A 27,337-nucleotide genomic window follows, 5' to 3' on the forward strand; every position below is an offset into this window, starting at 1 on the left:
GCTGTTATCGGGTGTGATGGGGTGTGAAGGCACCCGGGCGGGTCACACCCAGCAGCACTGTTTACAAACACCAGGAAGAGATGACGTCACCCTGCATGAGCACATGTTCTGAACGTACACGCGCCTATCTGCCTATACGCGTTCGCGTTTCCTATGAAATTACATCTGCGTAACGTTTAAACGACACTTTACGTGTTGCGTAAGGGAAGGAGCATTTTCGCGCTCACAACGCTTCAATAAACGCGTTTGTTTTCATGACCTCCATCCCCAAAACACACGCTGACGGCGCTGAGGATTATGGGGGAATCGGCGACTGCAGACGTGGAGGGGTGTAAAACACGGAGTGGATTTCAGTGGGATCGCACTCTAGGGTCACTCCGTTTTCAAAAGCAGCAGGGGATATTTTACACTTTTGTAGTTTCTAAAGATAAATTATAATACGCTTTTATGAAGACAGATTCTAAAAAAGCATTTGAATATATATAATAGACGATTAGCTAAAATATTGGTTAATTAAATCGCATTTATGAATCATGAATTTCTATTTCTGGCGATATTTAATATATAGTATGAAATTAATTACGTTTCATTTAAAAGTGCTTTTATTGGCAAGGTCCCCACACATTCAAATTCCCAAAGTAATTAATACCCACAATAAAAATAACCATTATAAAAAATAAACATTTTATATTACAACTGTTTTTGTTTTATTATTTTTATTAAAAATACGTTGGTGTTGTATTAAATCATACTTTTATTCTATATTCACTCTATTAGTTTTATCCGATAATTTATTTTTAAATTATTCCCGTATTATTATAAACCATTTCACGTCCGTGATCAATCTCCAGTCCAGTGTTGACAACTCTCCACATACATGCGTGTTGAGGCACAGCGCAACCGACCTTCAGTCGTCAAGCCATCCATATTCCTTATTTCATTGGTTGCGGTTGAATTACCGCATTCCTTAAAGCGTCTCTGATTGGCTGAACCGCCTGTCAATCACAGCACCTTCTCCTCCAGTGCGCTTTGATTGGTTGATGCCCCTTCCCTTTCTCTCTGTGGTGAATCGCGGCGGTGGGTCGAGTCGCCGCCGCTGATGCTGGTGTCTCCGGTCGGGCACGTTTAACGTTTCACCCCCTTCATATTTTTCATTCATATTTATCGTGCCCCGTTCCGTGTGCGGAAAGATAAAGATGGCAGCGGTGGCCCGTCTGGAGGGCCGTGAGTTTGAATATGTGATGAAGAAGCGCTCGGTGACGGTGGGTCGGAACTCGTCGCAGGGTTCGGTGGACGTGAGCATGGGCCACTCGAGCTTCATCTCCCGCCGGCACCTGGAGATCTTCACCGCCGCCGCGGAGGACACGGGCTCGGGTCCGGGCGGAGGAGAGTTTTATCTGCGCTGTCTGGGAAAAAACGGGGTGTTCGTTGACGGGGTGTTTCTGCGGCGGGGGGCGCCACCCTTGCAGCTACCGAGAGTGTGAGTTATTATAACCTTCATCTTCCTCATGGTCATTATTATCTTCGCTGTTATTGTTGTTGTTGTGATGCTACACCGGGAACACGTGCTAGTGTCCTTATGTTGCACATTTTTTCGTTTCGCTTTCAGAGCCCCTGGGCTGTGTCTCAAACCCTAGTGAGCTGCCTTACTAGACAGCATTCACGGGCGTCATGTTCATGCATCATTTCGGTCTTTGTGTACAGCGTCGTTTTTCTGCGTGTGTATACTATGCCCGTAACATTTCTGCTTAGCCTAAGAGCATGGAGCGTTTTTTGGGGCGTGACAGACGTGGGAAGCATTTCTGAGCAACAGGGGGCGAGTGCAGCATTTTTGGACACCATACGTGCATGCAATATTTTGGGGATGTCATAGGTGCATGCTGCGGCAGATTAGAGCATTACATGTCATCATGGATATACAGGTTTTTTTTTTTTTTTGTTTTTTTTTTTTTTTTTCCTGGACAATGCTTGCAACAGTTTGGGGTGTGCAACATTTTTAGACGAGTGTAGCAGGATTTTTCAGCAACAATAGGTGCATGCAGCATTTTGGGAGTCATAGGCACATGCTGACCAATTTGGGGCGTGCTAGGCGTGTACAGTAGCCTTTTTGGTGTGCTATAGGTGCTTGCAGCAGTTTGGTTTATTATAGGTACATGCAATGTATTTGGGCATCATCACAGATGCATGTGGCAGCATTTTGTGCATCATAGTAATGTGTAGCAGTATTTTGGAGCAACAATAGGTGCATGCAGCATTTTGGGAGTCATGGGCACATGCTGCAGCTTTTTGGGGTGCATTGTAGGTGCTTGCAGCAGTTTGGGATGTTATAGGTGCATGCAGTGTATCTGAGCATTATCACAGATGCATGTAGCAGCATTTTGAACATCATAGGAAAATGTAGCAGAATGTTTGGACACCATAGGTGCATGCAATGTTTTGAGGGTGCCAAAGGTGTATGCTGCAGCAGTTTGGTTTGTTATAGGTGCATGCAATGTGTCTGAGCATTGTCACAGATGGATGTAGCAGCATTTTGTGCATCATAGGCAAATGCAACAGCATTTTTGAGCCACAGTGCAGCATTTTGGGAGTCATGGGCACATGCTGCAGCTTTTTGGGGTGCATCGTAGGTGCTTGCAGCAGTTTGGGGTGTTATAGGTGCATGCAATGTATCTGAGCATTATCACAGATGCATGTAGCAGCATTTTGAACATCATAGGCAAATGTAGCAGAATGTTTGGACACCATAGTTGCATGCAATACTTTGAGGGTGCCATAGGTGCATGCTGCAGCAGATTAAAGCATCACATTCATGTGCAGCAATATTTTTGGGTTCATCATCGGTATGCAGATTTAATGGGGCTGTATGTACATGCAATATTTTGGGCCAAAATGCATATTTATTGGGGCGGAATAGGTGTTCATAGCAGTTTGGGGTGTTATAGGTGCATGCAATATTTTCATGCATCATCATAGATGCATGTAGCAGCATTTTGGGCATTTTTGGGCAGTAATACGTACATGCAGCATTTTGGGAGTCACAAGTGCAGCAGTTTTATAAAGATGGTCTAGGTAGGCAGCTCACTACTGCTTCTAATTTACATGCATATTCAGACATATGCATACACATATCACCTCTGTTATGCTTGTCAGAAATGTGCCTGAAAGATAAAATGTGCGTTTTGTCATGAGTGTTGTTTTATCTCACTTAGAGTGTAAAATCACTGAGATGGTGATATCTGTGTTAACTAGAGGTTTGGGGTTTAAATCCTGATTTTATGCATCAGATGCTCTTTGTTTCTTAAGTGCTTGTGTAGCTTTTTTAGAAAAGCACAGCCTGTCTGTTAGGTAGGTTAGCTGTCAGCTGTTTCCATCTTCTTTATTTGTTTGTCTTGAGAAGTTGTTGGACATCTGGGTGTGTTGACATTATCCTGAAGTTGACCTTTGGATGGTGCTTTATCTGTTTTGAATGTCTGATTTTTATTAAGTCTCACTCACAGCTGGCCAGCACATTTCAGAATCAGTTTGTAGTGCAGATTTGTATCTCTCAGTTGTCTTTTTCCTTTTTTTCGCACGTCATAAAATCATTGCGTCGAGCGTGACTGTAGTGCACACTTATCCCTTCGCTTTTTTTTTAACGCATGACCCACATATCTCAATATAACAACAAATCTGTTGCACCCCTACAATGCCAGCCTTGAAAGCAATTTCATGCACAGCCATTTCCAGCTCGTCTCGTTTCAGCAAAGCCTTCATTGGGATTTTAAACGCATTTAAAAAGGCATGTTCATCTTGACATGCAGTGTCATGTTTAGAGTGAAGTGAGCACGTATAGTTTGACTGATAAGCGCTTTCTAAATATGGAAGCATACATGTTTGTTTGAGTTGTATGCCGTTGCACAGAGGCTCTCTGATGTCTATGTTCTGACAGACACGAAGCAGCTTCAGAAAATTTAAATAAGGCTTTTTATAGCCAACATCTCTCCTTCTTGTTTAATTTGAACCCAAATTCCATTTGATTTTTTTTTTTTTTTTTTTTTTTTTTTTTTTTTTTCAAATTTTGTATTTCCCATTTTAGTGTTGAATCTATTAACGGGGCCGTTCAAAAATGAAAATTCTATCATCATTTACTCACCCTCATGTTGTTTCAAACCTGTATGAGTTTCTTTCTTCCGCTGCACAAACAAAGATGTTCTGAATAATGTTGGTAACCAAACAGTTGATGCTAGCCATTAACTTCCAGGGATTTTTTTTGTTTTGTTTTTGTTTTCCCCCCATACTATGGAGGTTAGTGGGTACTATCATCTTCTTATAGTAATATCATGGTATGGCAGCAGAGTTCCTTGATAATTATGCTGGAATGAGAGTATAGTTCCTAGTCATATCAGCCTAGAAAATCACTTTTAAACTTTTAATTTTCTGTCAGTCTTAGTACACGATGTAACTACAGAAGAGTCAAGTTTTAAATAGGAAACACATCGAAACTCTTTGGTCATTTTTGAGCGAGATGCTATCGGTCTAATCAGATTCAATGATCTATGCTAAGCTATGCTAAAAGTGCTACCGCCAGACCCGGAGATCGGCTGAATGGATTCGAAAACGGTAAAACTCAACTGTTTAACTCTAGGGAAGTGGGAAAATTACACTATTTTCAAAAAAGTGGAGTGTTCCTTTAAGTAGCACGGGTATATTTGTAGCAATAGTCAAAAACACATTGTATGGGTCAAAATTCTTGATTATTCTTTCATGCCAAAAATCAGTAGGATATTAAGAAAAGATCATGTTCCATAAATATATTTGGTAAATTTCCTACCATGAATATATCAAAACTTAAGTTTTGATTAGTAATATGCATCGCTAAGAACTTCATTTGGACAACTTTAAAGTAGATTTTCTCAATATTTAGATTTTTTTGCACCCTCCGATTTTCAAATAGTTGTATCTTGGCCAAATATTGTCCTATCCTAACAAATTCCTAAGCCTATTTATTCAGCTTTCAGCTTTGATGTATAAATCTTAGTTTCAAAAAATGTACCATTGTGACTGGTTTTGTGGTCTGTGGTCACAAATTAAGATATTTCTGAAGAGAAGTATGTTCTGGCCCTTCATAGACAGCATCTCAACTGACGCGTTCAAGACCAAGAATGGTAGTAAGGTTATTGTTAAAGGGGTCATCGGATGCTAAGTTCACTTTTACATGTTGTTTGAACATTAATGTGTGTTGGCAGTGTATGTACAAATCTACCCTATAATGATAAAAATCCATGCAGTGGTTTTTAATTAATCTGTAAAAATAATATCCCCTTTTTCAAATCGAGCCATTCTCGGATGCCTGTCGTTGTTGCGTCACCCCCGCACGATAGTTGATTGACATGAGCTCTTACCTTAGATCAGTTGTAACAGTCCGCCCTCTTTTGTTCGGATGCCGGAGCAGGGATGTAAGTTAGACAGGAATATCTCTGAGCGATTGAGGTGTTGTGTTGCTGGATGTAATAATGAACGTAGTGGTCGTCATTTACTCCCGACATCTGAGCCGCTGAAGATGCAGTGGATTACGTTTGTTTGTGAAGGGAATGTACCTTCCAATCTACATATAACCGTCTATGTATGCAAATCATTCATAATCCAGCTTCACTTACAGCAGAAGTGAGTATAAGTATTTTTTTACGAATCTTTGCAATTGCCTTTCCTAATAATGTGCTAGTTAACAAGTTTAGCGGCTAAATGTAAACAAGCTCGTCACTCCACAGAGAGAAGAGAGGGGTGGGGCAAGCAGAGCTCATTTGCATTTAAAGCAGCCTCAACCAGAATGAGATGATTTTTGCAGAGCTGATTTAGGCAAGGTAAAAAGTGTGTTGTTTTACACAACCATTGAGAATTTTTAACCAAAGTATATTATAGACTTTTCATTAAGACCCTAAAGAATCACATCAACTTGTGGAAAATGGGCATCCGATGACCCCTTTAAAATAGTCCATGTGACATGAGTGGTTCAACTATAATTTTATGAAGCTACAGGAACATTTGTGCACAAAGAAAACAAATATAATAATGACTATATTTAACAATTTCTTCTCTTCTGTGTCAGTCTTCGACACATGTTCAAATGTATGCCACAAAAATGTTGCTCGATGTAGTTAAATTGCTGTTTATGCAGGGTCAGAAAGCACGCGAATTTCATAAAAAATATCTTAATTTGGGTTCCGAAGATGTCCAAATTGCAATTTGGTTAAGTGTGAACCCCTACATTTGATTTAATCATTCAGATTTTGCAGAATTCTGTGACATTCCATGTTATAGTAAATTCGATTTTTTTATGGCTTTTATTCAAAGTGACTAAAAGGGATTGTTCACCTATAAATGAAATTGTCATCATTTACTCACCCTCAATTTGTTCCAAATCTGTATGAATATCTTTCAGCTGTAGAACACTAAAGATTTAAGTTTGTTGAATTCTGGTAACCAAACTTTTGATGGTAGCCAGTGACTTCCATAGTATGGAGAAAGAAGAAAAAAAAAAAAAAAAAAAAAAAAAAAAACACTACAGCTACCGTCAACTGTTTGGTTACCAGCATTCTTCAAAATGTCATCTTTTGTGTTCAACAGAGAAAAGAAACTCGTACAGATGACTTAATGATGAAACAGTTATCCTGTTTATCTCTTTGAAGTGCATACGAGGTATGTGTTTTATAAGTTAATGTATTCCCTGGAAATCGAACCTGTGACCTAGGAGTTGCTTGGATGACTTATAATGGCTTACTTATAGATGACTGTGCTAAAATGGCTTACAGCTTGAGTTTGTTTATAAACGCTCGTCCTTAACCAGCAGTTTTGCGTGTCTTTAAAGTTGTTAGTGTGCTGGATGTCGGGCTAATTAGACTGCCACTTCTCTGAAGATTAGAAAAGAGCCACATCCACATACTGTAATTAGCAAGAAATCAATCCGTTGCACCCGCTGAGACGTGCAGGACGTCCAGATGGTTTGTGAGGACTATAATGGACAGCACGTTGGAGGTAGAGACGCTTTGAGTTACAATATTGATCAAGACGCTAAAGAGCATTTAATTAGTGGAGGGTTTCACTGCGATTGGCTCTCTGTCAGCACAAAGAGCTGCTGACGTTTCCACAGATGTCGTGACGAGGAAACGACAGAAACCATAGAGGTTTTCCATCGTTTTGTTATCCTCCTTATTAGGGGAAAATCTACATAATGGGTTCAAACATGCTGAAATGTGTAACGCATCTTCATTTTAGATAGTTCTTTTGACATTTCAGGTCGTTCACCATGCAATTATGCTGCCGAGTCTTTGAGGTGAAGTCCACTTCCAGAACAAAAATGTACAGATAATGGACTCGCCTCCTTGTCATCCAAGATGTTAATGTCTTTCTTTCTTCAGTTGTAAAAAAATTGTTTTTTGAGGAAAACATTTTAGGATTTTTATCCATATAATGGACTGATATGGTGTCCAAAATGCAGTTTAAATGTGACTTCAAACGATCCCAAATGCAGTTGTAAACGATCACAGCTGAGTAAAAAGGGTCTTATCTAGCGAAACGATCGGTTATTTTCATTAAAATAATACAATTTATAAACTTTTTAATCTCAAACGCTCGTCTCTGTGTATTCTGGCTCAAGACAGTTAGGGTATGTCAAAAAACTCTAATCGTATTTTCTCCCTTAACTTCAAAAATCATTTCAAAATCATCCTACATCGCTGACCCAGTCTTTGCGAAGTGAACATACAAAGAAGATCAAACACCCTTAACAAAAGAGGTAAAACAGAGATATAGGACTATTTTGAAGTTGAGGGAGAACATGAGAAAACATGAACCAGAATATTCATAAATAACCGATCGTTTCGCTAGATAAGACCCTTCTTCCTCGGCTGGGATTATTTACAACCGCATTTGGGATCGTTTGAAGCCGCATTTAAACTGCATTTTGGAAGTTCACACTCGGGGCTCCATATCAGTCCATTATATGGAGAAAAATCCTGAAATGTTTTCCTCAAAAATCATATTTTCTTTATGACTGAAGAAAGAAAGACATGCACATCTTGGATGATAAGGTGGTGAGTACATTATCTGTAAATCTTTGTTCTGAAAGTGTACTTCTTCTTTAATGCCCCAGTCAAAAACTCACGTTAGCCCGAATTGATCCGTCAGTCCAGGTGGTCTTAAATGCAGTGCTTCTGTGATTTATTGTGATGGTTTTACGTGCAGCAGCAGCAGTGAGGTGTCAGATGAGGAGGAGCTATTTGGTTTAAGATGTCATAAAAGACCGAGCTAAACAAATGCACCTCCTGCTAAGGGTTGGCTGCACCCAGAGAAACCCAAACACTGACCCCCACTGACCTCCGCCTGTGAGGGAATTTGCTCTGTCTCAGAGTATGCTGTGAATCCATTGATTGCTATGAGAATGTCAACAGTGAAAGCGTTTTGAAAAAACATTTTATCTGCCAGGCTCTTTCAGTCTTTCAGACTCTTTTCAGCCGAACACCTTTGACAAAAAATGTAGTTAAAGTTAATATTTCAATAATTTAACAGTGATCTCTGTTAATGGTTAACGGACATGCAGAAAAATAACATATTTGAATTTGAAATCAAGTGATCGTGTCGGCGCCTCTGGCGTGCATTTAAGCATTACTAGCTCAACAACGCAGCCAGTTGATTGTCATAATAAAATACAGTCAGCCAAACATATTGAAAAACCATGCTGTTTTATTTTCCCTCACTCCACAACAAATCCTTTAAATGTAAAGGCAGAACTTAACTGTGAACAAAACAAGAATGAAAATATAAGCTAACAAGCCAAAATGAATTGATGTAAAAATGTTTACTTTTTATACAAATTGAATACATTTTAACTTGTTAACTTTGAAAGGTAACTCATCTTTTCCTTACCATATGTAAACTCATTTTATATTTAAATTTTTTTTAATTTATTTTTTTGTTTTTTTTTAACAGAAACGGTTCTTTAACGTGAGCAACACTGTCATGTGACACCACATTTATTTGCGTTAAAGCCCCTTCTCTTGACAAAAAGTGTTTCCAAACTAATTTTTCTGACATGTGAACTATCAATATAGAATTTGTGCTAAAGTTAAACTGAAAAATATTGTCAACACATGAGAAATGTTATCGATTAAATGGCATTTCCATCAACTATATCGGTAAAAAATTTTGAAGCGCTAAATATTTTGTTGCAAAAAGTCCTTGGATGGAAACCTGGCTATTGTTGTTCTTTTTATTACACTTTTATCAACTAGAGATTAATCTTCATTTGCAAATATTATATACTTTTAAAATGGGTTAATTATTTCTTTAATTAAACAGTTAAAGTCCACTTCCAGAACAACAGTTTACAAATAATGTAGTCAGTGCCTGTGTCCCAGAGCCTGTGCTACACAAGCTTTTGTGCTTAAAGTACACAAATTGTTGTTGTTTTTTTTTGGTTTTGTTTTGGAAAATAACAATTACAGATCGTTTCGCTATACAAGACCCTTCTTCCTCGGCTGGGATCATTTAGAGCCCTTTATTTTTCTTTTTTTTTTTTTCTATGTTAAAAAAATACCAAACTGATTGCTAATTTCGTAATATTCTGTTTATTCATTCATCATTTTATAGGGCAAAGATTGCATCATAGTTTATGTAGCCCTGGTCTTTTCTTCTGAGTCTGCGTCTTGGTTTTCTGGCTGTAGACAAGACTAGACCGCTGGAGGAGTGAGTCAGGTTTTAATATCTGTTATAAAACTGCGTAGTGACTTTTTCCTGTTGTAAGGCAGTGAGTCACTGGGATTGGGGTTGTTTCTGTCTGGAAAGCGTTAGGGTTTGGTGCTTTGGTCTGGTTTTGAGCACATACACCCCAGATGATGACGCAATCTCGTTTTAAACTCAACTCCGTTCTCCTTCTCTCCTGTAGCTGTTTTAAGTATTTACTTTTATGAATCTTAGCATGCAGAACATCTTTTATATCTTCTGTTATTTACTTTAAATATACTTATTGTTGTCCTTATTACAGATGAATAATTTGCTTAGTTTATTTGCTTCATAAACTAAGCCTTTTCTCCCAACAACAACAAAAAGTGTGAAATTTGTGAAGGTTCTGTTCCTTATTTTGATTTTTGTCGTCACACCACATGCACTTATAAAGTTGCAACAGTAAAAGAAAGCAAGATGTCTGTTTGTTAAAGTTGTTAGATGCAACAAGCAGTGATCTTTTCATTAGACATTGTATGTCTGTGATTTGACTGACAGACATCAGATGCAGTTAAACAGTGCATCATGTTGCAGTTGCATTTTGTTTGCTTTATAATGTTGTAACATTGAAACATGCATTTTCTGTCAAGTCACCTTTACTGGAGCGCTTGATGCAATACAGAACAGAAAAATAATAATCTGATGCAATTCTGCAGTAGAGCAGCTCTAAAAAGACAATAGTAAACAGTCATTATTTAGCTGAAATCAGATAGTTGATTCCATAGTTGATTCAGTTTGGTTCATTAAAGAAAACATTCGGTAAGATGATGATGATGATGATGATGATGAATATTTTGAAAATATGCATTTTCTCTAAAGCTGCTTTGAAACAAATGCAATTAAACTTAATTGAATTAAATGACCCAATAAGTGTGTGTGTGTGTGTGTGTGTGTGTGTATATATATATATATATATATATATATATATATATATATATATATGATGATTATTTGTAATATTTATTAATTTATTAATAATAGTATACATGCATTTTCTGCAAAACCGCTACAAATTGCATTGACAAAAATCCAGTAAGTTGCTTATTTTTGGGGTTAAACATACATTTTATGTAAAACCACTTTGAAACAAATTAAATTGAATTCAAAATGAATTAAGTTCATCATTTTTGGATTAACATGCATTTTCTCTAAAGTTGAATGAATTTATTTAAAAAATTATTTATTTATTTATGGTATACATGCATTTTCTGTAAAACTGCTTTGAAACAATTGAATTGAATTACAATAATATAGTTAGTTTATTATTTTTGGGTTAAACGTGTATTTCTGTAAAGCTGCTTTGAAGCAAATTGCATTGAATTAAATGATCCAGTAAATTTATTATTTTGGGGGTGAACATGCATTTTATGTAAAACCAATTTGAAACACAATCATCCAAGAAGTTTATCATTTTTGGATTAACGTGCATTTTTTATAAAGTTGAATGAATTTATAAAAAAAATATATTTATTTATTTATTTATGGTATACATGCATTTTCTGTGAAACCGCTTTAAAACAATTGAATTGAATTAAATTTATATAGTAAGTTTATTATTTTTTGGGGGTAAAAGTGTAAAGCTTTGACACAAATTGAATTGAATTAAATGATCCAGTAAGTTTATTATTTTGGGGGTGAACATGCATTTTATGTAAAAACACTTAAGTTGAAGTTAAAATGAAGTTAAAACAACTTTGAGAAAATGCATGTTAATCCAAAAATTTAATTTTTGGATTAACATGCATTTTCTCAAAGTTGTTTTGGGGTTTAAAAAAAAAAAAAAGCATGTATTAAAAAAAATGATACTTTATTTATTTATTTATGGTATACATACATTTTCTGTAAAACTGCTCTGAAACAATTTGAATTTAATTTTAAAAAGATCCAGTAAGTTTATTATTTTGGGGTGCAAACATGCATTTTCTGTGAAGTTGTTTTTAAAAAAATAGCATTTATTTAAAAAAAAAAAAAATTGAATTTATTTAAAATGATTTTAAAATGGAAATAGACAGCATGAATTAAGTTTCTTTTGCATTGTAAGAACTGAATTCTGTCTAAATTCTCACCGCATCTTGTTAACTGTGTCTTATTGTTGCTAAACTCAGTTTGTAAAGAGTTTAAGGCTTGGCACGATTCCCTGGCTTTAAGTGTTGAGCGGTGCAGACTGATGGGAGTCTGAATACTCGCTCAGTAGTCAAATACCTTCAGTGTCGTTAGCTAATGACAACGCTTTCGCTGTTTTACCACAGTAAAAGCTATAATGTGTCACTCAAGCTCTTTGGTGCTAAAATCTAATAGGGGGAAACAAGTCAAAACTTAAGTGCTTAAATCTTTTACTTTTCAGCCATTATTTTTGGAATGTTAACAAGACAAATAAAGTAAAGTTTTGGTTGTTTGGGTAAACCACGCTTCCTGTGTAAGATCTGTAGAGTATTCTTGTAGAAACTCAACTGTTTTTCTAGTGTTTTGTGGGCAAGATGCAAAGAGATATGCAGGAACAAGTCTGTTCGGATCACACACACACACACACCACCCACAGGGAGGAATGTGAGGGCTTGAGATCCCAGCATTCCTGTTTTAAAGAGCGCCTCGTAGTTGCCATGACGGGATTGTGTTCGGATTGGCTGCCTGGAGCAGGAACACATTTAACATTCAATCCTGAATAATCTAATTACAATTTGCATGAACAGAACGATTGTTGGATATCTGACAGAGACAGCTGGTGAAGTCTAATGAATGTTTATTGAAAGCGTTTCAATATTTTACTTGAGTGAGAGAGAGAGAGAGAGAGAGATTTAGTTTTTCATTAATTTTTTTTCTACTGTACCTCTAAGTCTCTAAGTTTGTAAATGTGTTCGGTTATAATTAACTAACTTCTAAGTATCAGTGCTGAATACTGAGTGTTTGGGTAAATGTTGATTGTTAAAGGGATAGTTTAAAAATTAGACATTTGTAAAACACAAAGTAATACATTTTTGATACAACCTTTGTCACTTTATCGAATGTTCAGGTGACCAAAACTTAGACCCAAAAAACAGGGTTTCTGTAGATCTGCAAAAGGCCTTAAATTGGAGCAGAAAGTCTTAAATTCATAAAGCCTTGCATTACATTAAATTAATATCTTGCAGAGTATTTTTGTCCTGTTTTCCAATACAAATATCCAAGCATCTATAAATCAAGATACACTACGAGTCAAACGTTTTTGAACAGTAAGTTGTTTGTTTTTGTTTTTTTTTTTTTAAAGAAGTCTCTTCTGCTCAACAAGCTTGCATTTGAAATATTGTTAGTATTTAAAATAACTGTTTTCAATTTTAATATGTTTTAAAATGTAATTTATTCCTGTGATCAAAGCTGAATTTTTAGCATCAATACTCCAGTCTTCAGTGTCACATGATCCTTCAGGAATCATTCTAATATGCTGATTTGCTGTTCAAGAAACATTTTATTTGATTATTTTTATTATTAATAATATTTAAATTAGTTCTCTTCTTTTTCAGGAAAAACAAAGATCAAAAGATCAGATTTTATCTGAAATAAAAAGCTTTTGTAACATTGTACACTATGCTGTTAATTTTTGGAGGAAAAGAAATGATAGAATTTAATACTTTTATATAGCAAGATGCTTTAAATTAATCAACAGTGATGATAAAGACATTTATAATGTTACAATAAATTTCTGCTGTTCTTCTGAAATTTCTATTTATCAAAGAAACTTGAAAAAAAATCTACTCAGCTATTTTCAACATCTTAATATAACAATAAAAATGTTTTTTGAGCAGCAAATCAGAATATTAGAATGATTTCTGAAGGATCATGTGACTGGAGTAATGATGCTAAAAATTCAGCTTTGAAATCACAGGAACTTAATTATAATAATTTTCTCAGAAAATGAAACTTCTTGTTACATGTCGTTTTGCTTCTAAAGCAATCTCATCTTTAAAAATCTGTACACATTTCAAGACAGAAGTACTGATGAAAAATGTGACTTTTCAAAAAGTACAATAAAAGTTATTTCCATATTTCTTGACAATTGCTGTATATAATGAACAGATTTAATTTAAGCTTTTATTTACATGTAAACAATGATTGAGACACACAGGGCACGTCACATTTGGTAAACACTGAAACCCAAAAGTGTTCTGGGTCAACTATGCAACATTCAGTCTTAAAGGGATACTTTAGGCAAAAACGAAAATTACTCGCCCTCATTTTGTTCCAAACCTGTATGAATTTCTTTCTTCTGTTGAGCACAGAAGAAGATATTTTAAAGAATTTTGGTAACCAAACAGTTGACGGTAGCCATTGACTTAGACAGAATATGAAAAAAATACTATGGAAGTCATTGGCTGTTTGGTTACCAGCATTCTTCAAAATATCTTCTTTTGTGCTCAACAGAAGAAAGAAACTTTCTGGTTTGGAACATCTTTGTGGTTGGACTGGAGAGGAATTTCTATAAATTTCTGTGTCATGTAGAACATCAAACTCTTGCCTGACAAGAGAAGAATTCTGTTTTCCACAACATGACCTCAAGGAATGGAGTCATCACTCCAGGAAAGTCCAGCAGATGTTGTTGATAAAGCGTTTCGGCCCGCTGCTCATTCATGACTGTAGCGGATCTGAATGGAGCTTCAGTTCTGTCGTCACGCTGCCAATGTGCAGATGTTTTACTCGCGCACAAATCATAAGGGCCGGATCATGTGGTGTTCTTATCGAGCGTCTTGTTTGGATGTGGAAAATGTTGCTTTATTTGTTTACAAGTGAATTGTTTATTGAAGTTTGTGTGCCGCATTTTAATTCAGGCTCTAATCAAGAGCAGATTTGCCAACTAGACAGATTGCAGTTTACAATAAGGTTTCAATTGTTAACATTAGTTAACATCAGCTAACAATGAACAATACTTCCTCAGAACTTAGAAGTATGAGAAGTAACACGCCCTTTGCAACACATAAATGTATAATAAAACATCAGAACTGAAATTGCGAAAAATATACTAAACAATTGAAAAAGGCCAGGAAGTCGCTTTAACAAAGAAATATGTAACAGAATCATAGTTAATATTCATTTCAACATTTACTAATATATTTTTTAAAAATCAAAAGCTGTGTTAACATTAGCTAATGAGCAAACATGAACAAACCAGGGTTATTATAGTTAACTAAAAGTGAAACTAAGACTTTGTTACTTGAAATAAATGTTATTTTAAAATGTAAAAAAAAAAAAAAAAAAAAAAAAAACATTTTTTGTAAATTATGTGATATAGTAAAATAACTAAAAGTGAAACAAACAAAAATCAATAAAAACTATATAATAGACAAAAAAAGCAATGATAACACAATTACCAAAATTTTAAATTAAAATGATTCAAAATAATTAAATAGTATATCAATACTAACATCTGACGTTTGATCATGTTAGTTAACGCATCAACTAATGCTGTTGTTTTTGGTTGGAAAAACATCAATTTAATTAATTTAATATTAATTTTGACGTTTGCTAATGCATTTTGTTACTTGAAATTAATGTTATTTTAAAATAAAAAATAAAAAATTGGCATTTTTTAAAAAATTTAGTTTAATGTGATATAGTAAAGTAAAATTGACACACAAACAAATAATAAAGATGATGATGATAATAATAATAATAAAAGAACTGACGATAAATGGCTAAAATTTAAAAATAAAATAGAAAATATTAAAATAAAAGCTGATTCAAAATAATTAATTAAATAGTATCTCAATAATACTTTTTTACATTTTAATTTACTAACATAACGTTAGGGCATGTGTTAATGCATTAATGCTATTGTGTTTTTTGGTTGGAAAAACATCAGTTTAATGAAATTAAATTACATTATAGAGACAACTGACTATAACACAACAAAATTACTAAATTTGTTAAATTAAAATCAAAATGGAAAACATGAAACATTTATATTAGCTAATGTAATAACATTAGGTAATGTTAGTTAATGCATTAACTTATGCTAATGTGTTTTTTGGTTGGGGAAAACAAACATTTTAATGAAATTTGCGTAATTTGAAAATTAATTTAATGAAGACAAAAACTGTTGTTGTTAACTAGTGTAAGAAAAGGGAGTTTGCAAAGGAACAAGAACTAAAACTAAATTAAGTAAACAAAAAAGCTTCCACCCAATTAGACAAGAAGCATCAGTTTAATTGGCATGCAAAATGTTGTTTGGTTGTTTTGTTGCTTTTGTTTTTTGTTTTTTTTTCCTATAAAATTGTAAATGAGTACTGTTAGTGTGTTTTAATGAACAAAAACTAAAAATAACCCAAAAACTAAAGAAAAATAGTAATTGTCTAATGATACAAGTGAAATAACTTTATGAACAGCTAACAAGGACTACACTCTAATAGACAATCAAAATGAAATGGAAAATAAAGTATCAGATTGCACCAGCATTAAATCATGTTTTGCATTTTGCAGATGTTGTCTGTATGGTAAAAGTTGAAGCTGATTTTAGCACAGCACAGTTTCTTCTCACGGCTTTAGTTTCTTAAAGTTGAGTCTGGATGTTGTTCGTAACTTGAGTCAGGATGGTGTTTATTCCAGACATGTACGAATGCCGTCTCTGTTGCTGAACGCAGAATGAAATCCTTCTTTTATTTGTTAGTGAATAAGCAGGATTCAGAATAATTGAAGACGCTGGGTGTGATTGGTGTGCATGTGTGCCGGCCTGTGTGCCAGGTCTGCAGGGGCTGGCGCGAAGTTTAGTACAAGGTTTGGCACAGAAACTCCTCGCCCTGTGCCAACCATATGGACCGTGACGCTAAAGCGGAGAGGCTGGCCCTCGTCCACCACAGAGGAAAATCTCTTCACCGTTTCTCAACTTCTTTCAAGGGGAGCGCTTGTGTCCTTTAAAAAAAATTTACCAGTTTTGATGTGCTTTCCTTCCCTTTTGTCCTCTCGGGCTAGCAAGTAGCTGTTTATATATGAAACTGGTATTAAAATCAGTGCTGTAAGTCTTTCTACAGCAGTGTCAACAATTCATAACTTGGTAAAACTTGGATAAAACAATGTTTACTTAATTGAGAAATGCTAAAATTGTTTATTTTAATATTTATATATTTATTTTGGATTTAAATGCATGTAATTATTATTTATTTTTATTTATTCATTATTTAGTTTGCAATGAGAAGAAAACTAAATACAGAATAAAAAACACCTAGTTGGACAAGAATCATCTGTTTAATGGACATATTTTATTGGTGGTTTTGTTGTTGTTAGTTTATATTTGATGTTTATAGTAATTTATATTAAGATTTAATTTATACATTAATTTTGATCATTTTTATTTATACAACAATATTGCTTGTATATGTATATACTAATATATATTTATTTTTTAATAACTTTTAATAAGCATTCATTTTGGAAGTATTATGATTCACATTTACAATAATACATCTTAGTATTATTTATTGGACATTGTGTTTTATTGCAGTGCTGTACTTCAAGATTAGCAGTGCTAAAATAACTGCTTTCTATGTGAGCTGTTTTTGGTCATGTTTTGGTGGCTGAAGTGACTTGTTTACTCCTGGGACTGTTAGTGTTAGCACTGAATATTAGTTTGTCAAGGGGCTGTTAATTTTAGCCTCGTTTGGAGATCTACTTATACTCCTGAGCTTTATTACCACAGTCGTCTCAGTCAAAGAAAACGTCTGTTTGAAGCACAGTGAGAGTGTTTACATGCATTTAATAAACTGATTACACTTATTAAACTGACTGCACGTATAAACATCTTGAACTGTGAGTTTCTGTTTCTCTGCCTGTTCCTGTAATTTAGTTTTGCATGTAAACACCTTTAAGGTGCTTATGCACTAGGCCTCATTTATGAAACAAGAGCAGAACATATTTCTGTTAATTGCTTGTAAAATATTCCCACATTAAATAATATTGTCATTTAAGACCCCTTTTGAATGCTTCTCCACCTTAAACACTCCACCCATTTGTTTTGGAAGCATGATGCTTTGTTTTCTGTGGTTCATGCTGATGCTTGTTCGATCCGTAACAATTGTATCTCTTGAGTTGCATAATCACTTTCTCTCTTTTTCTCAGGTGCACGTTTCGGTTCCCCAGTACGAACATTAAGATCACATTCACCGCTCTGGCAAGCGTCAAGCGTGAGAAGCAGGAACCGGAGTCTCCGGTGAAAGCAGTTCAGCCACAGATCTCCCCTTTAACCATCAACATCCCAGATAACATTGCTCACCTCATGAGCCCCCTGCCCTCGCCCACCGGCACCATCAGGTAAACACAGCATTACTAACACATACCATCAGGTACAAACACATCGTAATAGACACACACCATCAGGTACAAACACATCGTAATAGACACACACCATCAGGTACAAACACTTCATAACCAGCATGCACCATAAAATAAAAACACATCATTACCAACACACACCATCAGATACAATCACATAATTACCAACACACACCATCAGGTACAAACACATCGTAACAGACACACACCATCAGGTACAAACACTTCATAACCAGCATGCACCATAAAATAAAAAAACATCATTACCAACACACACCATCAGATACAATCACATAATTACCAACACACACCATCAGGTACAAACACATCGTAACAGACACACACCATCAGGTACAAATACAGCATTACCCAATACACACCATCAGGTGCAAACACTTCATAACCAGCATGCACCATAAAACAAAAATACATCATTACCAACACACACCATCAGATACAAACACATCATTACCAACACACACCATCAGATACAAACACATAATTACCAACACACACCATCAGGTACAAACACAGCATTATCTGATGGTGTGTGTTGGTACAATCACATCATTACCAACACACCATCAGATACAAACACAAAAACACAGCATTACCAACACACACCATCAGGTACAAACACATTGTTACCAACACACCATCAGATACAAACACAGCATTATCTGATGGTGTGTGATGGTACAATCACATCATTACCAACACACCATCGCATAAAAACACAGCATTACCAACACACACCATCAGGTACAAACACATTGTTACCAACACACCATCAGATACAAACACAGCATTATCTGATGGTGTGTGTTGGTACAATCACATTGTTACCAACACACCATCAGATACAAACACAGCATTATCACACACCATGTATGTTGGTACAACACACACCATCAGATTACCAACACACCATCGCATACAAACACAGCATTACCAACACACACCATCAGGTACAAACACATCGTTACCAACACACCATCGCATACAAACACAGCGTTACCATCACACACCATCAGGTACAAACACATCGTTACCAGCACACCCATCAGGTACAAACACATCATTACCAGCACACCATCAGGTACAAACACATCATTACCAACACACACCATCAGGTACAAGCACATTACGAACACACGCCATCGCATACAAATACAGCATTACCAACACACACCATCAGATACAATCACATAATTACCAACACACACCATCAGATACAAATACATCATTACCAACACACACCATCAGATACAAACACATCATTACCAGCACACGCCATCAGTTACAAATACAGCATTACCAACACACACCATCAGATACAATCACAGCATTACCAACACACACCATCAGATACAAATACAGCAGTACAAACACATCGTTACCAACACAGCATCAGATACAAACACAGCATTACCAACACGCACCATCAGGTACAAGCACATTACCAACACACGCCATCGCATACAAATACAGCATTACCAACACACACCATCAGATACAAACACATTACCAACACTCGCCGTCAGATACAAATAGAGCACCATAACGTACCATAAAGCCAGCACACACCATCAGATACTAACACATCATTACCAGCACACGCCATCAGTTACAATCACATTATTACCAACACACACCATCAGGTACAAACACAGCATTACCAACACACACCATCAGATACAAATACAGCATTACCAACAAACACATAATTTCTGACACACCATCAGATACAAATACAGCATAACCAACAGACACCATTAGATACAAACACATCATAACCAACACACAGCATCGAGAACAAATGCATCATTACCAACACACACCATCAGGAACAAACACATTACGAACACACGTCATCAAGTACAAACACTTCATAACCAGCACACACCATCATTAACAAACACAGCATAACCAACAGACACCATTAGTTACAAACACATCATTACCAACACTCACCATCAGATACAAACACTTCATAATCAACACACACCATCAGGAACAAATGCATTATTACTGACAAACACCATCAGGTACAAACACAGCATAACCAACACACACCATCAGACACAAACACAGCACTCTAACCATCAGGTGCAAACACTTCATAAACACACACCATCGAGTACAGACAGAGAGCTGCTTATTGCTGAATTAAATTTGTGTCATAATGAATAAAATTTACAGTTTTGAGCTGAACTAAACCAATACTGAACTCACTGGACCCAGTGGAACAATACCTGTTGTATATAGCGCTATATACTCTGTATATAAAGGTTTTTTTTTTTTTTTTTTTTTTTCCAAGTGCATTTGGAACAGAAACTCTGACATTCTTGTTCAGTTGGAGTTGGTGATTTTGTGTGTTTGCGTTTGAATTGCGGCTGCAGCTGAGTCCTTTATGGGCCACTTTTGATTTGATTGATTTAATTGAGTTTGGCTGCCACACAAATGAGGCAGTTTCCTGTTCTGCATACAAAATTAAACTTCCTCCTACCCTGCGGTCCATCTGTTTCCATCATTCAGTTTCAGATGATGCTTGTGGAGTGTTTGGTAATGCATTTTTTTTCTGTCGTTTCTCCATCAGCGCTGCTAACTCATGTCCATCCAGTCCGCGTGGCGCGGGATCATCCGGCTACAGGCTGGGCAGGATCGTGCCTGACCTGCACCTCATGAATGATAACTCTCAGTCCGAGAACGACAAAGAGGCGTCAGAAGGAGACAGTCCAAAGGTGACAGACTGTTTTCAACATTAATAATAATCATAGAATTTTCTTGAGCAGTAAATCAGCATATTAATGCTGAAAATTCAACTTTGATCACAGAAATAAATTACATTTTAACATATATTCACACAGAAAAATTTAATTTTAATTAATAATAATATTTCACATTATTACTGTTTTTACTGTACTTTTTATTTATTGACAGACAGTGTGTTACATCTAGAGAAAACTGTCAGAATATTCTGAACAAATCTGAATTAGTTCATCTTAAAGTCAAATCTTATAATAATCTGTCTCTGTTTCTCTAGGACGACTCCAAACCTCCATATTCATATGCTCAGTTGATCGTTCAGGCGATCACGATGGCACAGGACAAGCAGCTAACACTAAACGGCATTTACACACACATCACCAAGAACTACCCGTACTACAGGACGGCAGATAAGGGCTGGCAGGTTGGTACCACACCATCAGATCAATTGAAGACACATTCAGAAAGGAGTTACAGTGAATCATGAATCTGAATGATATCTGGGAAACAGATGAAATATTCACAATATGAATGAATATCTATTTCAGAACTCAATTCGTCATAACCTGTCGCTGAATCGGTACTTCATCAAAGTCCCGCGCTCACAGGAAGAGCCAGGCAAGGGCTCGTTCTGGAGGATAGACCCGTCATCTGAGAGCAAACTTGTGGAGCAGGCATTTAGGAAACGCCGGCCGCGGGGCGTCCCATGCTTCAGGACCCCGCTGGGACCCCTCTCATCCAGGTCAGGGTCATAGCACTGACCTTTAAACATACAAAATTCTTCTTGTCAATGTTGAAAACATTTGTGCTGCTTCTTACTTTTGTGGAAACTGTGATGCATTTTATTTCTCAAGATGAATAGAAATTTAAAACGAACAGCATTTATTTAAAATAGAAATCTTTTGTACTGTCACATTTAATCAATTGAATTCATCCCTCCTGAATAAAGGTATTCATTTTATTTTTGCGTTCTGACGTGTTGTTCTCTGATGACAGGAGTGCCCCGGCTTCGCCCAATCACTCGGGCGTTCTCTCCGCCCACTCCAGCGGTGTGCAAACTCCCGACAGCCTATCACGGGAAGGCTCACCTGTTCCCATGGAGCCAGAGCCTGCCTCTGCTCCGCCCCCTGCTGCTGCTCCCACTGCCGCTGCCGTCCAACCCAAACTAGCCGTGATTCAGGAGGCCCGTTTTACCCAGAACACCACAGGTACTCAAATAAGAATAAACAAATATTTACTTGCTTTTTTTTTAATCTAAGAAATGCATGATCTATATTGTATCTTTTTATTATCAGTATCATCTATATTTGTCTGGTTTAAGTAATAATTGATATATATTTGTAGACTAATCATTATTATTTAAAAAAAAAAATTATTCTGTTTTTATTAGCTTACTTTTATTATCAAAATAATTGCTGATTATTGGTATCGGTCAGAATCTGTACAACACTGTGTGTTAGTTTTCAATAAAATTGTAGACTCTTTATTTACATTTAATTCAATGTGATTTATTTATTTACTTACTACTTTATTTGTTTGTTTTTGTTATGGGCCTTAACAAAAATTACAGTTTATTGGCATGGTTATTATAGTAAAGTAAACTATAAAACAAAAAATATCAAACTAAAAAAAAAAACTACTCATTTAAGTTTACATTTATTTATTTTGTTTGTTTGTGTTTTTGTTTGTTTGTGGCCTTAACAAAAATAATGACCAATTATCGGTATTTGTCAATCTGTGCAACACTGTATGCTAGTTTATAGTAAAACTGTGGACATTTAAAATCAATTACATGGAATTTATTTATTTATTTGTTTGTTTGTTTGTTCTGTGCCTTAACAAAAATTACAGATTATCGGCATGGTTATTATAGTAAATTAAACTATAAAGGAAAAAAAATAACCTTAAACAAAATTTGCAAACATTTAAAATTTAGCTGAAACAAACAAAAAATAAACCAAAAAACTTGTAAAAAATGTAAAAAAAAAAAAAAAAAAAAAAAAAAAAAAAGCTACTAATTTACATTAAATTTAAATTTACATTATTTATTTGTTTGTGTTTTTGTTTGTTTGTGGTCTTAAAAATAATGACCAATTATCTGTATTTGTCAGAATCTGTGCAACACTGTATGTTAGTTTACAGTAAAATTGTGAACAACTTATTTAAATTCAATTAAATGGGATTTATTTATTTATTATTTTTATTCTGGACCTTAGCAAAAATTACTAATTATAGGCATGATTATTATAGTAAATTAAACCATTAAAAATTGACTTTAAAAATAAAACAAGTAAAATTTAACTAAAACAAAAAAATATAACTTCACTTAAAAGCTTTTTTTTTTTTTTTCAGCTAGTTCCCAAGATAATATTTGTTTTTTATTGAAACTTGATGAACTACATTACTGAAATAAAATATTAATAAAAACTGTATAGATATAACATTCAAAATAGAACCTGAATATTATTTATTATTAATACAAACTATGTAATAGGATCTTAGTGAACTAAAATAACAGTTTATTGGTGTCTGTCTGAATCTGTGCATCAATTAGTTTACATAACACTAAGTGTGTGCTTGTCTTCTCTTTCAGCGTCTCCCATCACCACCCAGCCAGTTCTGATCGCGGTCCAGCGTCCGTTAACGCAGACGATCAAACCAGTGACGTACGCAGTGGCCGCCCCCGTCACGTCCTCCACGTCTGCGCAGCCGCTGATGCAGACGGTGCACGTGGTGCATCAGATCCCTGCGGTGGCCGTCAGTACCGTTGGCGGACCCAGCCTGCAGCCCGCCATCAAAACGGAAACACTGGAGAATGGAGAAGAGGTTAAAGGTGAGCACTTAGGTCAAGCAACTTGATTTGACTTTCTTCAGATATTGTCAGTAACAAAGTGTGTTCTTTCTCACTATAGTGAAAGTAGAGTCAGTTCCTGGCATCACTCACGGCTCTATAGGCTCAGCCAATAGGATCATTCAGAGCAGCGCCACTGGCACGCCCCTCCAGACGGTTACTATAGTGCAACAAGCTCCATTGGGCCAGCACCAACTGCCAATCAAAACCATCACCCAGAATGGCACTCATGTAGTGCCCATCGCCACGGCGATACAGAGCCAGGCTAACGCAGGTATTCATTCACACTGATATCACACTAAATATTCATCATATCATTAAAGAAAAACAGAATCGAAGAAGTCACAGTTTTAGTAAGTTTACTATTGTAAGGTAAATGTACTTATGAAATATTGTTTTACAAGTGCTGTTAATCCTAACTCTTGAAACCAAAGAAATTGTTGCAAGTATTGTAATTTTACTACTGTAAAGTCAGATAATTAAAAAAGTTTTTTACTACTTTTGTTAACCATTTGAAGTGAAGCAAAAATTAATTCTAATGTCAAAGAAAACCAAAAACTCCAGGATTAAAGTCTTAAAATTGAAGAAATTGAGTCACGTTGCTTCTAATTTTACTTTTGTAAGGTAATTATACTTCTGAAATATTTTTTTTTCACAACTTCTGTTAACCCTTTGAAGCAAAGCAAAAAAGAATTCTAACGTCAAAAAACATCTTAAACTTTTGAAAGTGAAGTAATTGTCACAATTCTTGCAATTGTACTACTGTAAAGTAAAATAATGAATATGCTGCTTATTAAATGTTCTTTTATTTTTACAACCACTGTTAACCCTTTGAAGTGAAGCAAAAATTAATTCTAATGTCAAAGAAAACCAAAAGCTCAAGGCTTAAACTCTTGTCATAAAGTCATAAATTAAGTCATAAATTAAGTAAATTTTACTATATTAAAGTTAAATAATTTTAATTATGAAATATTTTTTCACAGCTGCTAACCCTTTGAAGTGAAGCAAAAAGGAATTTTAATGTCAAACCCCGCAAGGCATTAACTCTTAAAAGTGAAGAACTTAAGTTATCAATATAGTAATTTTACTGTTATATAGTCATATAATTAATATACTAATTAAGAAAATTATTTTTTTCTATTTTATATTATAACCGCTGTTAAGCAAATGCTTAAAGCTTTAACTCCTGAAAGTGAAGAAATTAAGTTAGAAATGTTGTAATTTTACTACAGTAAAGTCATATAATTAATATACTTATGACAATTTTTTTTTACAACTGTAATTAACCCTTTGAAGCAAAGCAAAATTTAATTCAAATGTTAAAGAAAACTTAAAAGCTTAAGAATTAAACTGCTGAACTCTTGAAAGTGAAGAAATTAAAAATGTTTCTTTTACTATATTAAAGTAAAATAATTATAATTAAGAAATGTGCTTTTTTTCACAAATGCTTTTAACCCTGAAGCAACAATTATTTCTATTGTCAGAAAACTCCAGAACCTCAAGGCTTTACCACTTGAAAGTCAAGAAATTAAGTTAAAAATATTGTCATTTTTACTACTGTGAAATAATACAATTAATATATTATGAAATATTAATTTCATTTAATTTATTTATTTTTACATTTGCACCTGTTAACCTTTTGAAGTGAAGTAAAAGTGAATTCTAGTGTTAAAAACATGCTCAAGACTTTAACTCTTGAAAGTATACTTATTCATTTTCTTTCATTTACAGTGCAGTTGTTTTATTGTAGTAGTAGTAGTAATGTATTTCTGTCTTAGAAGTAGCAATAATAATAATAATGTTTATGAATAATAATGTCAGGTCTTAGGAATCTCATACAAGACTGAGACTTGAGAGAAAATTTTAATGTCAGATGTCTCTTTCTGTTTGTCTCCAGTGTCGAGTCCGTTACACATGTTGGCCACTCACGCCTCAGCGTCCGCCTCCCTCCCTATGAAGCGGCAGAACGGAGAAAACGGGAGCGAGCCGCCGGAGAGCAAACGATTGAAAACTGAGGACGAAGAACAAGAAGTCCCCACCGATCCCAATGAAACCGCTGCGGACACAAACTCCACCAACCAGCACAACTAGTCACCCATTAACCACCACCACTTTCCCTCCCTTCTTCTGTGGTTTTCTCTTTTCCTTTTTCTCGTTTTCATCACGGTTTCTCTTCCATCCAGCTGCTCACGGTGCCAAAACTAAAGGCTTGGACGATAACTCCTTGAACTGAAGCAAAAATGTCAAAAAAGAACCAAATGCATAAACTGCTATTCGTTACTGTCATTTTCAGAAGCAACCCGTTTTCCGTTTTATCACTCGAACGCCTGATTGAACAAAAACTCGCACCTCGAAACTCAAGAGCAACTGCCATCTGGTCCATAACTGGGCATTTTATTACAGCCTTTAACGGATGTTGGAGGTGTTCAAATGAATTGGATTCCATCCTTTGGGAGTCATGGTGATTTTTAGTGACTCCCGGCCAAAATTCAAAGATAAAATGCACGCTATCTCGGAAGTTTTGCGAAGTGTGATGCCCTCCGGACGTGCAGATGTTGATCCCCTGCGGACTGACCTCAGAACTCAAAAGGATTCTAGAACCTCCGGAACTCGTGCGTTGTTCACAGCAGACAGAGAATTCCAGAACTCCCGCTTGCGGAATCCGGATTTTTTTGGCGCTGACAGCGGAACACGGGCTTCGATCCAACATTCCAAAGTCTGGCAGTCCACTTACGGAGGGTGAAAAGCCAAGAGGATGTCCTGGAATGGAATTACACACCATGAACCACAAATAGGTTGTTGTCTTTTTTAAAATAGTGCATACTAGGGCTGTACGTGGAGCCAAAGGGATCAAAATATTCCAAAACACATCAGATATTCCTAAACTTTCGGCAGCTAGCCTGACAGCATCCCCCCACAATCCCCTGCAGCCGTCGTAGTGGATAATATGCAGTATTTTGTCGTTCATACGTGGAGCATAGGATCTGGGCGTTTTTTCATTTATAGAGACGTTTTAAAAGTAATAATAACAATATATATTAAGCAGCAGCAGCAGCAGCAGCATATGAGCAGAAGAGGACATGGGACGTCCAGACTCTGTCCGTTTTCTGTTTCGTGAAACTAAGCGTAGTTTCTTTTCTAAGATGGATAAAAATGTATCAATGGAGTATTTCCTTCCTATGTTTTCCTTTTCTGTTTATTTTTAAATCTGAGCAAAACCGGCTTTGTTACACCGACATATTTTCATACAGATGCTCGAGTGGACGTGTCATTTCCATGTGTTGTCGAAAACTTTTCATCCAGCTTGCATGTAACGGACTAGACAAAACGTACCTGAGCCGTCGATTTAAACGTGTAATCCAGAAGAAAAAAAAAAAGAAACAAGCTATGAAAAACTGCTTTGAATCAGACCAGATCTGCACTTGATTAGACTTGTTTTTTTTTTTTTTTTTTTTGTTTACTTTTCCCTGTTTTCTTTCCGTTTCGTTCCCTTTTCTTTTTAGGCTGTGTTGGTGTAGGCCGATTCTGTCTGCTTAATGATTTGATTCTAGTCAGGCTGATGAGTCTGATGGATTATATATGTTTCAAACTAAAGCAAAAAAATATGATTGATGTTTGTTCTGCTTCAGTGGGTCAATGCTTTTTTTTATAAATTAATTTAAAACCTTA

The 27,337-nt window shown here is 35.6% G+C and overlaps 1 protein-coding gene across 1 annotated transcript; it reads left to right on the plus strand.

Moving 5' to 3' along the window:
• Positions 1-1,068: 1,068 nt before the first annotated feature.
• Positions 1,069-27,337, plus strand: foxk2b (forkhead box K2b). The gene is made up of 9 exons (XM_051106125.1): positions 1,069-1,480; positions 17,836-18,027; positions 20,648-20,792; positions 21,095-21,241; positions 21,366-21,559; positions 21,814-22,025; positions 23,411-23,650; positions 23,730-23,942; positions 25,566-27,337. Exons 1-9 carry the CDS (start codon positions 1,197-1,199, stop codon positions 25,757-25,759), a joined length of 1,821 nt encoding a protein of 606 aa, XP_050962082.1. The 5' UTR covers positions 1,069-1,196; the 3' UTR covers positions 25,760-27,337.

This window comes from Labeo rohita, chromosome 3 (genome assembly GCF_022985175.1).
Source record: "Labeo rohita strain BAU-BD-2019 chromosome 3, IGBB_LRoh.1.0, whole genome shotgun sequence".
Taxonomy (NCBI): Eukaryota; Metazoa; Chordata; class Actinopteri; order Cypriniformes; family Cyprinidae; genus Labeo; species Labeo rohita.

Coding starts and splice junctions, on each gene's coding strand:
- foxk2b (XM_051106125.1), top strand. CDS start 1,197: ATGGCAGCGGTGGCCCGTCTGGAGGGCCGTGAGTTTGAATATGTGATG. Junction 20,793..21,094: donor CAGAAGGAGACAGTCCAAAG/GTGACAGACTGT, acceptor CTGTTTCTCTAG/GACGACTCCAAACCTCCATA. Junction 21,560..21,813: donor CTGGGACCCCTCTCATCCAG/GTCAGGGTCATA, acceptor CTCTGATGACAG/GAGTGCCCCGGCTTCGCCCA.